Genomic DNA, 12877 nt, shown 5'->3' on the forward strand with positions numbered 1-12877 from the left:
TGTATGTCTGTAAACCGTGAGCAGTTTCACCCCTTTAAAAGAATAAAGCAACGATCCCGTCCTTGGACAACAAATCTTTTAGCTGAAAGCATATTTTTGTGTACTGAACTGAATTCATCAGTGAGATGAAAAAGAAGCAAGAAAGCACTCAGTCTGCATTATTTGCAGCATAATTAGAGTTTCTATTGTTTTTTTCCCAAACAGGCAGCAAAAAATTGGAAACTGGGTCATTCAATCTGGACAAACAACTTTATTTCTGGTAATGCATCTATACACTGTACATTCAGTCACTGTAGTATATAAGCATAGCTATTTTCAAACATAATCTCATAAAGTCCTTTACTTTACAATATAGTCCGTGTCGTTAGAGAAGGGAGGGGTATTGTTGGAGGAGGGAGGAGGGAAAGGGCGTGAAAAGATGACGGAAAATAGGGAGATAGATGAATAAGCTGAGCTTTTTTTTTCATACTGTATATGTGGCATTAATAAATGGGAAAGCTTACCTCTTACATAAAAATATTTCTAGAACTGTATATAGTATTAGCAGCAGCACAGGGCTAAAAAGATACATGAGGATGAGCGGGAAACAATCTGCAAGGTGGCGCAGTCGTGTGTTGGGACCCGTACTGCAGGTCTGCTATCTGATACTGAACATACTGCTGAAAATATATATGAACTGGTGAAAAAAGTCATTCAATATAAAGACTCTACAGTAAAAACAAAAACAAAATAATGAAAAGAAATGGATTAACATGTGTATGTTGGGAATATTCTCTTACGCACTGCATTTACTGTTTTTGAAACATCTCAGTTAAAACACAAAGAAAAAAAAAAGAAAGAAGACAGCTATTGTAAGAAAAGATTTCTTTTTGAAAAAAGGAAACACCATGTACATATATTATACAATATTGTAAATGAAAAAAATATGTACATTTGTAAATTCTTATTCAAATCTTCACACTGGCTAGTATTTGTCTATTAATATGGACTGTTATTGCTGCTTTACTGCCCATCATTTAGCAAAATGATTCTCCTTTAGAAAACAAGACGTTGTCAAACTGCTTTTTTCTTTTTGTGCGGGAGAGCGAATAGCCAAATGTCATTATTGTCTCCCTTCTTTTGTAGAAAACCAATAGTAACGTAAACTACACATAGGCTATCAACTCTTTTGAGTGTAAAAACAACTACAAAATGTACCAATTTTAGGTCTGTCAAAGTCACAGACGCGGTGTTCTCCGAGCAACATCAGTATTGTTGGATAAGAAACGGGCTTTCAACGTAATGCCCTCTTTATTATCCTCGACATGTCCGCATCGGGACGAGTCAGCAAACTGGGAATAAACAGTTAAGTCTTTATGTACAACCCGAAAAGTAACAATTCATTGAAGCAAGTGGCTTTTCAAGATCTTCTATAAAAAAATTGTCTGAACATGCATATCATTTATTTCAAATGAAGAAAAAAAAGCACTCATTCGAAAAAAATAAAATACAAATAAAAAAGCCTTAAGCGTCTTTGCATTTGTTCAATTGTTCTCTGCATCTAAAAAGAAAAGAAAAAAAACGTTTGTAAACTGGTTGGTTTGAGGAATACTGATAAAAAGAGCTGCTGAGTGAGGGAGGGGCAAACTGGGGAGATGCCCCGCCCCCACAGCTTGGTCATCAGTTTTCCTTCTCTGGAAACCTTTTGCCCACGTCCAGGCACTTGAGGTTGTCCAGCATCGCTTGAATTTTATTTTTTTTTCTTCTTTTTTTGCTGTCTTATGTTTTTTTTTTTTTTTTTTTTTTTCTTTGCAGGTGAGAAGTATTTTTTCTTAAGAACAATATACGGCTTGTTGCTTTTCTTTTTTTTTTAAATGATGTTTTCCTCTTCTAAATAGGACAAATTGCTTTATATTGCATAACACAATAAAACCCTTACGTGTACAGTATCAATGCCCAATAACTGACTATATGTATGGCAAACGTTCTCAAATTTCATGCATAAAGAAAATATGAGTTTTTCTATTGAAAAAAACTGAACATAACAGACAAGCAATAAAAAAAACCTCCACGTTTAAAACAACATCAACAACCGAAGGAAAAATAGCATTAACACAATGTACATTCTGATTGCATTGTACCCACAGTGTGGTGGCCGATTCACAGCCTCCGCCTTCTCAATAAAACTCCATTTTTACTTTTTGTCGGTGCTCCTGTAATCACTCGGCTTCCTGTCGCCCCGCCCCCCTCCCCCATCTTTGTTGGTAGTCCGAGCCGAGTTCTCAGGGGTCACTTATTTTACAAGGATGGGAGAATGCGCAGCTCAACAACTTTTCCTCAAAAAAATCCCAGACTGCATCAGCAAGCAACAGCTAGACTTTTTTTTCTTACTGTTTATTTACAATACTTTGCCTTAAGAGAACAGAACAACAGTATTTATTGAAGATGCATATAATCAACAAAATGCTTACTGGATTTATATGGTAGCAGTCATGTATAAGAGGATGTTTTCAAACAAAGATTGAAGACCATAGTGGGAGTACAATGCATTATAACAGTAATTTGTTATGACAAAGTGCGATTCATTATTGTAACGTAAAAAAACAAAACAAAAAAAACAAAACATATATTTATATTTACAGACTTTAATTTATTTAAAATGAACCTTTTTGTGGTTATTGACAAGCGTGTCCATCCAGCCCACTTTGACTTTATCGATGACGAGGCCAATTGGAGTAAAAAACATTGATCATTGTAATGTTACAAAGAAACCAAAACGAGGACACACTCACATCTGGAGTATTTTATCTTTACAAGATAAAGACTTCAGGGTTTTGACCCAAATGCTAAAAAAAAAAAACATATGGCAACCTGTGTGTGTGTGTGTGTGTGTGTGTGTGTGTGTGTGTGTGTGTGTGTGTGTGTGTGTGTGTGTGTGTGTGTGTGTGTGTGTGTGTGTGTGTGTGTGTGTGTGTGTGTGTGTTTATCTGAGATTGTTGGATTTCGGTATTGATCATCCAAAACAAGTGCTCACTTAAAAAAAAAAGATGTTTTTCCAATTGTCCATCCGGGGTCGGATCCCGGGAGACAAAAATGAACCCAAATAAAAATAAATGCTTTTATAAAATCAGTGGACTGCGATGGCTTCCTGAAAAACCAGCAAAAAAACCACGGTGGCATTGTGGGAAGTCCATTTTCATATTTTGTTCGTCTTTCTAATTTATTTGAATCTTTTAACGTTTTCAAACCCCGACACCACAAAGAAATGCTCTTCTTGTTCTTCACACATCGCTATGCAGTCTCTTAAATAGCTTATAATGTCTTCAGAGTCCTCCGTCTTTGTCATGGCAGGAGACAGTGGTGGAGGTCTTCTCGGGGGAGGGGGGAACCGGGGGTTATTGTGTTGGCTCCGCCCTCCTGGCAGCGCTGCTGTAACACCTCTCGACAGCTGTAAAACTAATATGACATGATCATCTTTTAGCAGTTATTAGCACGGTACAAAAGTCTTGCCTCGTTTCCTTGTCGGGGGAAAAAAACCAGGCCCAGCTGCACTCTGTGCTACGTCTCTTTTTTATCTTTTCTGTCATTTTCTGTGAACCAGTTTTCAGTTCTGTGAGTCGGGAAGGTGCGAGTCAGTGCTTGATTTAGAAACACGTGTTTCCTTGTTGCCGTTTCCGGTCATTCTCCGAGGGAACCACTCACTAGACTTTTCATGGCCGGGGACGAGGACACGGCTGCTCGTTCTCTTCTCTCTCGTCTCTTGCTGTCGTGTTTCTGTGGGGGTCGAGCGTGAGGGGACGGCGGTGCGCTGTTCGCTGGGCCCCCGGGGCTCCGGGGTGTTTGATTGGTCTGAAATGGGCAGAGGATGTCGGGGGGAGGAAAGGTGGGGGTGGTGGTGGGGTGGGGTGGGGTGGGGGTGGGGGGGGTCCGAGGTGGTGACGTGGGAGGGGCTGGGTCGGTTGTTGGGTTTACTTGTCAGCGGGCGTGTCCATAAGCGTCCCGTCCGTATTGTTGCTGGATTTGGGCCAGAGTTGGTGCTGTAGCTCTTTCACCACTCTCTCCAGGTGCTCCCTGGCCTCCCGCTCCTGGATCAGGTCGGCTCGAAGCTGCTCGCGGTCGGCCTCGGCGTGCTGCAGCTTCACCTGGAGGTCCTCGATCTGGAAACCAAAAGGCAGGAATGAGCTGAAATGAGTCTGCAAGGTGTTCGAACCACTGAGCTAAAATCAGGATTATGATCAGGGAACGACGTCCGTCGAACTAATGCGGAGGAACCCAGACACGCAAACAGACACGGACGCTTCATGGTTAGTTCACAAAACTAGTGTTTAAGTCTTCACAAAAATTGGGAGTTTGGGAACAAAGCTTATGAAATGGTCAGTCAGGGTATTTCCGGATTGGTTTTCCTCTTTTGGCAACAGAACTTCTCTCCAGTTTATTTTACAGCCTCTTGCATGAGGCTGACCTCCAATGAACAGTTCAGCCTCGTGATCACAACCATCTCCGAGTTAGAGACAGACTGCGCAGACGCAGCTGGAGAGCACCGACCCCCCTCTTGTTTTGTCTAATCTGCATTTCCTGTGGTGCCTGGGAGGGAAGTTGACGTCTCTTCCTGTTTCCTCTAGAAGAGGGACTTATCGTACGTCTCGGGGCTACACCCATTTATTTCTGACCGGGGAAGGGGAAATGTGTTTTTTGTTTTTTTGTTTTTCATGCCTTCTCTGCTGACTGTGACGGTGGAACTCTGCATTTTGCTGAGACGGTGCCGATTTAATCAAACACGTCTGTCTGCCGCCATAGTTTAAGGTTGTCAAAAAGCTTTATCCGTCAAATGTTACAAAAATAAAATAGGTGAAAGCTGGACGTGCGCCGACTGACCTGTGCGGAGTACTTTGCGCGGAGACGTCCGGCCTCGCAGCCTTTGTCGCACACCCGGAGCTGCCGGGCCTGTTCGAGCTCCCGCTTCAGGCGGATCCGCGACTCGTTGGCTTCCTTCATCTTTTTCTCGCTCTCCGCTCGCAGGCGCTCGATTTCCTTCCTCAGGTTGCGCTTGGCCTCGGTCGCCTCGCGCAGCTTCTCCTTCTTGGCTACCCGCAGGAACTCCAACTCCTTTCAGAGGGAGAGATGGTCGATGTTTACATGGGGTTTGGGGAGGAGGGGGGGGGGGGGTCATACTTCTGTAAATGAAACGCCTAGAAAAAGTTGACTTTCTTTCCAGAAACTGATGGTAATCATTGGGAGGATTCGGTATCCCGTGACGCTCGGGTAACCAGAGTGAATCCAGTGGATATGTATCCGTCACATTCCTGGTTTCTGAGCTGTTGACACCCGAGAGCGGGGCGACCGGCAGGCTGCAGTGTTGGTGTCAGTGTTTACATTGAGCCTGGTCAAAGGTGAGGGCAACGTGTGGGCTGACAGAAGTTACTTTTCCTTCCTCTGAATCACTGAGAGACTCTGTGTGTGTGTGTGTGTGTGTGTGTGTGTGTGTGTGTGTGTGTGTGTGTGTGTGTGTGTGTGTGTGTGTGTGTGTGTGTGTGTGTGTGTGTGTGTGTGCGTGTGCGTAGTGGTAACACACCCATGGCCTTTCTCAAAGGAACCTAACAGCTGAAACAAACACGTCTGTCATCGAGCTTTGTTGGGACCCACAAAAAGGGTGAAAAGAAACAATCCTCATCACACCCTTTACTCAGCAGAGGCTTTACGTAAGACCTCGTCCAATCCCATCAATGTTGGGCTCCTAAACACGGGGGAAGAAGTACACAGCGGGCCGGTTTAAAGTAAGACCTCTGCAGATTGAGCTCGCGGCTCGCTTTGGATTTGCGCCGCCTTCTCCGCAGCTCCTCTGAAAGCCCCGATGGAAAGTGAAAGTGGAATGCTGTCATGCTTAGAATTGCTTTTTTCCCCCCTTTTGCTCAGGATGCATCTTGTGTTGCTTCACCCACACAAGACTCCTTCGTCGCCGTCTTCTTGTTCTCGGTCCAAAGACCCAAAAATAAAAATGGAAGTCAGGCCCTTTTCCCTTTGCAGCAACATCCGCTCTCATTGTTATCACTTGCTAACTCATGCTAAGCTTTTGCGGACAGTGAGAATGACTTCTAATCCTCTTCTGCGTCTTTGATGCCTAAGTAATTTCCTCTGAGCCAACTTAGGAAACTTTCTGTCTGGTCTGTTTCTAAGATCCGAAGCGAAAGCTTAAAGGTTTGTACTGTACGAATTGTCACGAAATCCCAAAGGTGAGAAACAATCATCACTAAACACTAGATGCACCATGTAAAGCACCATGGAGTTATTCTGAAGCTTTCTCGTCTCAATTCAGTTAAATAAAGTCTAACGTGAATTAAGATAACTTAAAATCTCCGCAGAGTCCAAGTCCGTCCTCAGGTCTTTAAAAGAAGGTCCAAATCAGGTCAACGAAGACGAGATGCAGTTCTTTCTAGTCTCCAGATGACGAGCATTAAAACGACGCAGCGACACAATGTTTTCCTTTCAAACCTGAATAGTTAACAGTTAATACGAGTGTTTTTATTGATATTCTTTTCTAAAAGTTGAGTCCTTTCCCTGCGGAAATAAAGTCCAGCGTTCGGAGCGGTGAGGCGAAGGCCGAGTCGACGGATGATAGTTTCAGCGTCTGCGTGTTCATTTCCGCTTCCTGTCCTTGTGCTCTAAACGCATCTTGCCTGTACATCTCCACGTGTTTTAGTTTGACACAGATGGAACGATGGTTGTAAGAAGGCCTTGAATGGATCCGTACCTGCTGTAGGCTGCGTTTGGCCTGCAGCGCCGAGCCCAGCTTCTCCTCCTGCTTCACCCTCATCTTCACGATCTCGTGCAGGAACTTCTCCTTCGACTCCTTGGAGTCCAGTCCGCTGTCCAGCGCCTGCCTCAGGCTCTCCAGCTCAGACTCCATCCCCAGCTCGGGAGGCGTGACGGGGGCCGCGGCGACGGGTGCGGTCGCGGGGGTGGGGCCTTCGGCCGATGCGACGCTGCACACGGACACCTGGGTGCCCGGCGAGCTCAGATCTTTGGCCGAGCTGCTGGACGAGGTGAAGGACGGTGACGAGAGGGAGGACAGGGACGAAGTGACTGTAGGGAGACACGCGAGACAGGTTAACGTCTATCTGAAAGCTCCAACGCTCTGGTCACATAAATGAACAAGTGGAGCCCTGTAACAAACCGTGCACACATATCTGAGGCTGTTATGATCACGACATTTTAGTTGACAATTTATTGGCATACAAAAAAATTGCAATTTATGATTAAATTGTCTTTTCCTGATCATTTTATGCCACTATTATAATATAATAAATAATATATAATGGACTTTCTGAATAAACCTAAACCTCATGAAGAAAAGACAGTTATTGGCTGTGGTGTTCTGACTTTGCATCTCCGTGAAAAATAATGTTGATATATTGACAGAAAAATGACATTTCTGTTACTTTCATCCAGCTGCGGAAGAATCGAAACGATTCGAACGATTGTGCAACATGATGACGATGATCCTCTAATAATTGCAAACAGGAGAGTGTTCGTTGCTTACACTCATCACGGCTCTCCACTTCGATCTCCACCTCAGAGTCTTTGTCGTCCTGAGGTGGCGGCGGCGGCGGCGGCGGCGGCGGCGGCTTGCTGGCAGCGGAGGAGGGAGGGCAGGGGACCTCTGGAGCCAGAGGCGGGAGCTCCCCGGTGGCTCTCCTCTTGCGGGGCCTGGAGTTAGGGTGGGCCCCCTCGCCCGGGGGCTCACCGCCGCTCGGGTGGGAGGTGCTGGGTACCGACGGGGACATAGGACCCACCTTCCCCAGAGGCAGTGGCGTGAGGGCCACGTTGGGCGCCACGGCGGTTTCCAGACTCTTGTAGTTGTAGAAACTGAAAAAAAAAAAGGAAAGCGGACAGTTTTTAAGCCGTTTGTCTCACGTCACTGCCGCGTCATCACCTTCCATCAAACGGTACTTCATCAGCAGGAGATGAATCCTGCACATCGGTACGGACGGTCGGTCCTACTTTCATGGTCCGCTTTGAACAGCCTTCGCCCGACCGGTGCAGAAACAAACCAAACATTCAAATAAAAGAGCCCGCAGCTCCTTTCCTCCCACTACAGGAGGAACCGGGCCAGATCAGCTGTGATCTGCACCGGCCGCCCCGTGCCAAGTGGGTGCCCACAGCATGAGTGTGTGTCAGATGTGTGTGTGTGTGTGTGAATGGTGGCGTGTGGGAGGCTGGTGGTACAGTCAGACTTGACCCCCCCGTGACACCGGCCCACCCAGACGAAGCGAGAGAGAGAGAGAGCACGCTGGGATCTCATCGCCATCCAGCTGAACAAAACGGCCGTCATCTGCTGCAGTGAAAAAGCTTCTCTTCAGCATATTTTTTTTTTTTTTTTTTTTAATGTTTGGAATATGTTTCCTTTGAAGTCGCGCAAGTGCTGCTTTGGTGAGAGAGTGCTCGGTTTTGGATGTTTGCTCGTTCCCCTCCGACGGGCTCACCTGTCTCTCAGCAGGGCCAACGGGTGAGCGGAGGGCTCCTTGTCCCCAGCAGAGACGTGGGGGGACCAGGGTCGGAAAGCCGAGGGCCTCTGGCGCGGCTGGATGCCGTTAATCCCCTGAAAAAAAAAACCAACATAATATTTCAACGAGTGATAAAGAAATCTATTCAGTAACTCAGTAACTTTTAGGGAAGGATATCGTTTGAAGTTTTTAATCCGATGTGATACCTGAGTTTACATACTGTTTATGAAACATAAAAATTATCCACGAGAGGATTTTTACGGATTGAAGTCGGATTAACTATCTGATAAAAGAAGTAATCAAGATTATAAATCTAACTTTAGGACCTTTTTATACTTTGTACCAAAAAGCATTGATTTAGAAACGAACCCGAACCCAAGAACTTGTTTCAAGTTTAGATATTTCTTTATCTACTTTCCCCCCGAGCTGCCTTATCTAAGATTTGGTCTTTAAATGCTGCTTTTAGCGAAAATATTTTGAATTTATTTTATTTTTTGTGTCTTTGACAATAATTCACAAATTCTGTAAAATTGTGCATCCATGAAGAAGTTGTGTTTGTTTCTAGATGACGGAGACCAGGACATTTCCTCACCGTGCTTGTATTAGAAGCTGTCTTTGACTTTGTGTGTGGTCCAGAAAAAAATTACAGGGGCCGGGGGGGGAAGTCATGTGAAAATTTAGACAGCGGAATAGTCGAGGATCATATTTGAATTAAAAAGATTCCCTCGTTACGTTGCAGTAAATGCTAAAAGGGTGCGAATAGATGTGTCATTGGAAGAGATGGATGGTGACGAGTGTCCGGTGAGTGGAGAGGAGCAGCATGAAGACCTTCCAAGTCTATGGTGGAATTTAAAAAAAAAAAAACTTGGAGGTGTGGGGGTGGGGGGGTATTGATCTTCACAGGGACATCCATCATTATATTGTGGTTATATTATGTTTCGCTGCTCTCTCAAACTTTGCTCACAGCGTCTACAGTTTCCCCCTTCTGTTAGCACAGTTTGCCAAAATCTAAATTTAAGCGCTACCCTCATCCGAAAATGTCCATATAATGTTACATGACAGCTCATCTCGTGCCCCTATGCGTCATCGTCATCGTCATCGTCATCATCATCATCATCATCATCCCATCCCTCCGCAGCTAAGCGACACTGACCTTATTGGAGGCGGAGAGGGACTGGAGCCAGTCGAGCTGCTTCTCTTTGTCGGCCAGCGGGGATTGGGACGGGAGGTCTTCGTGTTTGGGCTTCTTCATCGGGATGGGATCGGACACCTGCGAGGACGAAAAGGAGCGCTCGCGTTACATTTGATCACAGTGATAAATGCTGTAATTGGTCACGGTTTCCTCTCACTACGTTCGGCCCCACGGACAGAAAATATATCTTTAATACTGCGAAACAGGCGCAAATGTGCAAACACTTCCAAATGGATTTGTCCCACACCATGTGAACGCATCACAGGTTTCCCACTTGGCAGCCGGCTATCACTGAAATGTCAGTGAACTGAAAACGCACCCAATACTGTCAGACAGTGTGTGTGTGTGTGTGTGTGTGTGTGTGTGTGTGTGTGTGTGTGTGTGTGTGTGTGTGTGTGTGTGTGTGTGTGTGTGTGTGTGTGTGTGTGTGTGTGCCCGATAGGGGAGTGTTAGCAGAGGTGTCTGATAGCTGGAAGTGCGAGTGTGTTTAAATTTAGGTGAGCTGTTGACTTTGTGTGTATTTCTGGGGACGTTACCAAGTTCGTTCATGCGCAAACACACACACACACACACACACACACACACACACACACACACACACACACACACACACACACACACACACACACACACACACACACACACACACACGCATCATAAGCCAGGCTATGGGAATTTGTCACACACTTGTCACAAACAGGATCCAATACAGCTAGGTGTATTTGCTCATGGGCAGCCAAGAGAGGAGGCGAGAGGTGACTGGGGCAGTGTGTGTGTGTGTGTGTGTGTGTGTGTGTGTGTGTGTGTGTGTGTGTGTGTGTGTGTGTGTGTGTGTATCAGTCTGTCCCACACAGACAGACAAGTGGGGGTTTGTTTCCCTTCCCCTCCGCCCCCATCAGGCTGGCTTTGTGGCTATGACCTCAGCCTCTCCATGCTGTGGCTGTCACTAGTTGTCCCTCATATGCACACACACACACACACACACACACACACACACACACACACACACACACACACACACACACACACACACACACACACACAACTAAGAGCAACTGCAATGACTGAACAAAATATATGAAACTTTCGATCAAAATCAAATCAAACACTTTTCACTTGCAGTTTTTTTGAAGTATTTTAAATCTGACAGGTTTGAGTTGTGTTGAAGGAAAACATCCACAAATGTGAACTTTTCCGAGATATAATATTTGGGTTCGATGATGATTCGGCACAATTTAGCAGCAAACGAAGCAGGAAAGCCAGCTGAACCGTGAGCAACTGGTGGAGTTCAACAGTTAGCGTTGAGCTCTGGAGTTTATCATAAATGTTGTGCGTGTTTCCGTCTCGGTGTTTCGAGGTCACGCGGGGGCTCGGAGGTCGCGTGGAACGGAGATCTGGACCGACTAATATCTGTTGAGGGGATAAATTGCTTCACATTCACTCACTCATCTCTCTCTGGTGCTCCCTCACCCTTGTTTTTCCTTCCACGGTGTTCTGCCGGCCACACACACACACACACACACACACACACACACACACACACACACACACACACACACACACACACACACACACACACACACACACACACACACACACACACACACACACACACACCAGCCCTGCATGGTGTCAACAGGTGGTCATCTGTAATGGGGTTACACACTCTCACTGTGTCTCTGACTCTCAGCCATGTTGGCGGTGCGTTGCGCCACATGTCCGCGTAATCAGAGGCGCTCTCGCAGGAAAGTAGCGTGGCTAGACGAGCGAATGCCGCGGAGGTCTGCCGACAGGACAGCTGTCCTCTATCCCGCCCGCAACCCCCACCCCAACCCCCACTCCCCCCCTACGCACAACTCTAGGACTTTCGCCGACTTTCCGTAACAGCGTCAGACGGCGTTCTTTCCTCTCAGGTCTATTTGTGCACCTGTTTGAAGATTCACGATGGAAGAGAAAAGCCGTTTCCTCAGAGGAACACGTCTGTGGTGTCCTTGAAGAAGTCCTTCAAACGAGGGAATGATAAAGATCTCAGACTGTTTAAAAGACCTGTTTTCTCCAAGTGGAAACATTTCTGACTAGGCGCTGAAGTAAAAGCCAGTCTCATGTGTTTGTCAACTTCTGTCCATATATGTATAGATGTTCATTTTAAAACTAATAATTAAAGACAAGTTCACTTGACAGCTTCATGTATGTAGGATTCAGTGCACTGTAGTTAAAATAGGTGACAATTCAGGCCAGAGGGATACATTTAGATTTTTTTTTTAATTGTAGGTTTAAGTGAGCAAAATGTGTATGCAATATTTCACTTGTTTATTTTTATGGTACAGGAAAAAAAAAAGATGGATTTGAACTAATGTACACAGTAAACTGAAGCCATCGAAGACACACCTGGCAACAACACAGAGGAGTGTTGGTAAGTTTGTAGGTTATCTACAGATGAAGAGATATGTCCTACATATCACTGCAGCAAAGCCGGGCTGGAGGCAAGTGGCTAGCGCCTGCAGATCAGCCCAGAGAATGGTTCACGTTCACACACACACACACACACACACACACACACACACACACACACACACACACACACACACACACACACACACACAGCACTGGCTCTGGGCAAAGTCTCTGTGCCACGTGCCAGTCCTCGTCTCGTGGATTACCGGTTGCCAGCGCCGCAGCTCTTCACTGGGGCGAGATCCGGTCCCGGTAATCTTGGACGGAGGAGAGCGTCGGGAGGGAGGGAGGGTGGGGGGTGGGTCACTGAAATTGGCAGCCGAGCCGGTGGGGCTCAGCGGTGGGGGCTTTAGGGAGGGAGGGGGAGGGGGGTTTGCATGTCTAGATTACTGAACAGTGGGACTGTGAGACATGAGGCAAACTGTCAGGGTGGGAATTCCTATTAAAAAAGAAAGAAAGAAAAAGAAAAAAGGCGTCCGTGACGGCGGGTCTCGGGAGGCCGGGGGCTGCTTCCCGGGGATCCACCACATAAATGAGGACTGGTGTAATTTCACTATAATTTGATTCACTTGAAATTATCCCATTATAGGGAATGATATCTTTCTATGTGGGTCCCCGGGATGAAGCATTATCAAATGAAGTGGGTCTGTGGGTTAGGGTGTGTGACATGAAATCCTCCTGCAACACACACACACACACACACACACACACACACACACACACACACACACACACACACACACACACACAC

The 12877-nt window shown here is 46.0% G+C and overlaps 1 protein-coding gene across 1 annotated transcript in view; it reads right to left on the bottom strand.

The window, feature by feature from the left end:
• Window positions 1-235: 235 nt before the first annotated feature.
• The window catches only part of skia (v-ski avian sarcoma viral oncogene homolog a), a 76330-nt gene continuing 63688 nt past the window's right edge, over window positions 236-12877 (bottom strand). Inside the window, exons 2-7 of the mRNA XM_069720124.1 lie at window positions 9634-9750; window positions 8460-8575; window positions 7517-7842; window positions 6728-7059; window positions 4855-5085; window positions 236-4136 (exon numbers count right to left, since the gene is read on the bottom strand). Coding sequence (XP_069576225.1) covers window positions 3948-4136; window positions 4855-5085; window positions 6728-7059; window positions 7517-7842; window positions 8460-8575; window positions 9634-9750 — 1311 coding nt within the window. The 3' untranslated portion in view covers window positions 236-3947. The remainder of the gene's footprint in view (window positions 4137-4854; window positions 5086-6727; window positions 7060-7516; window positions 7843-8459; window positions 8576-9633; window positions 9751-12877) is intronic.

The sequence above is a fragment of the Brachyistius frenatus genome, unplaced genomic scaffold (assembly GCF_029030835.1).
Source record: "Brachyistius frenatus isolate BFR_SWC_R1_liver_20210118 unplaced genomic scaffold, ASM2903083v1 Contig_234, whole genome shotgun sequence".
Taxonomy (NCBI): domain Eukaryota; kingdom Metazoa; phylum Chordata; class Actinopteri; family Embiotocidae; genus Brachyistius; species Brachyistius frenatus.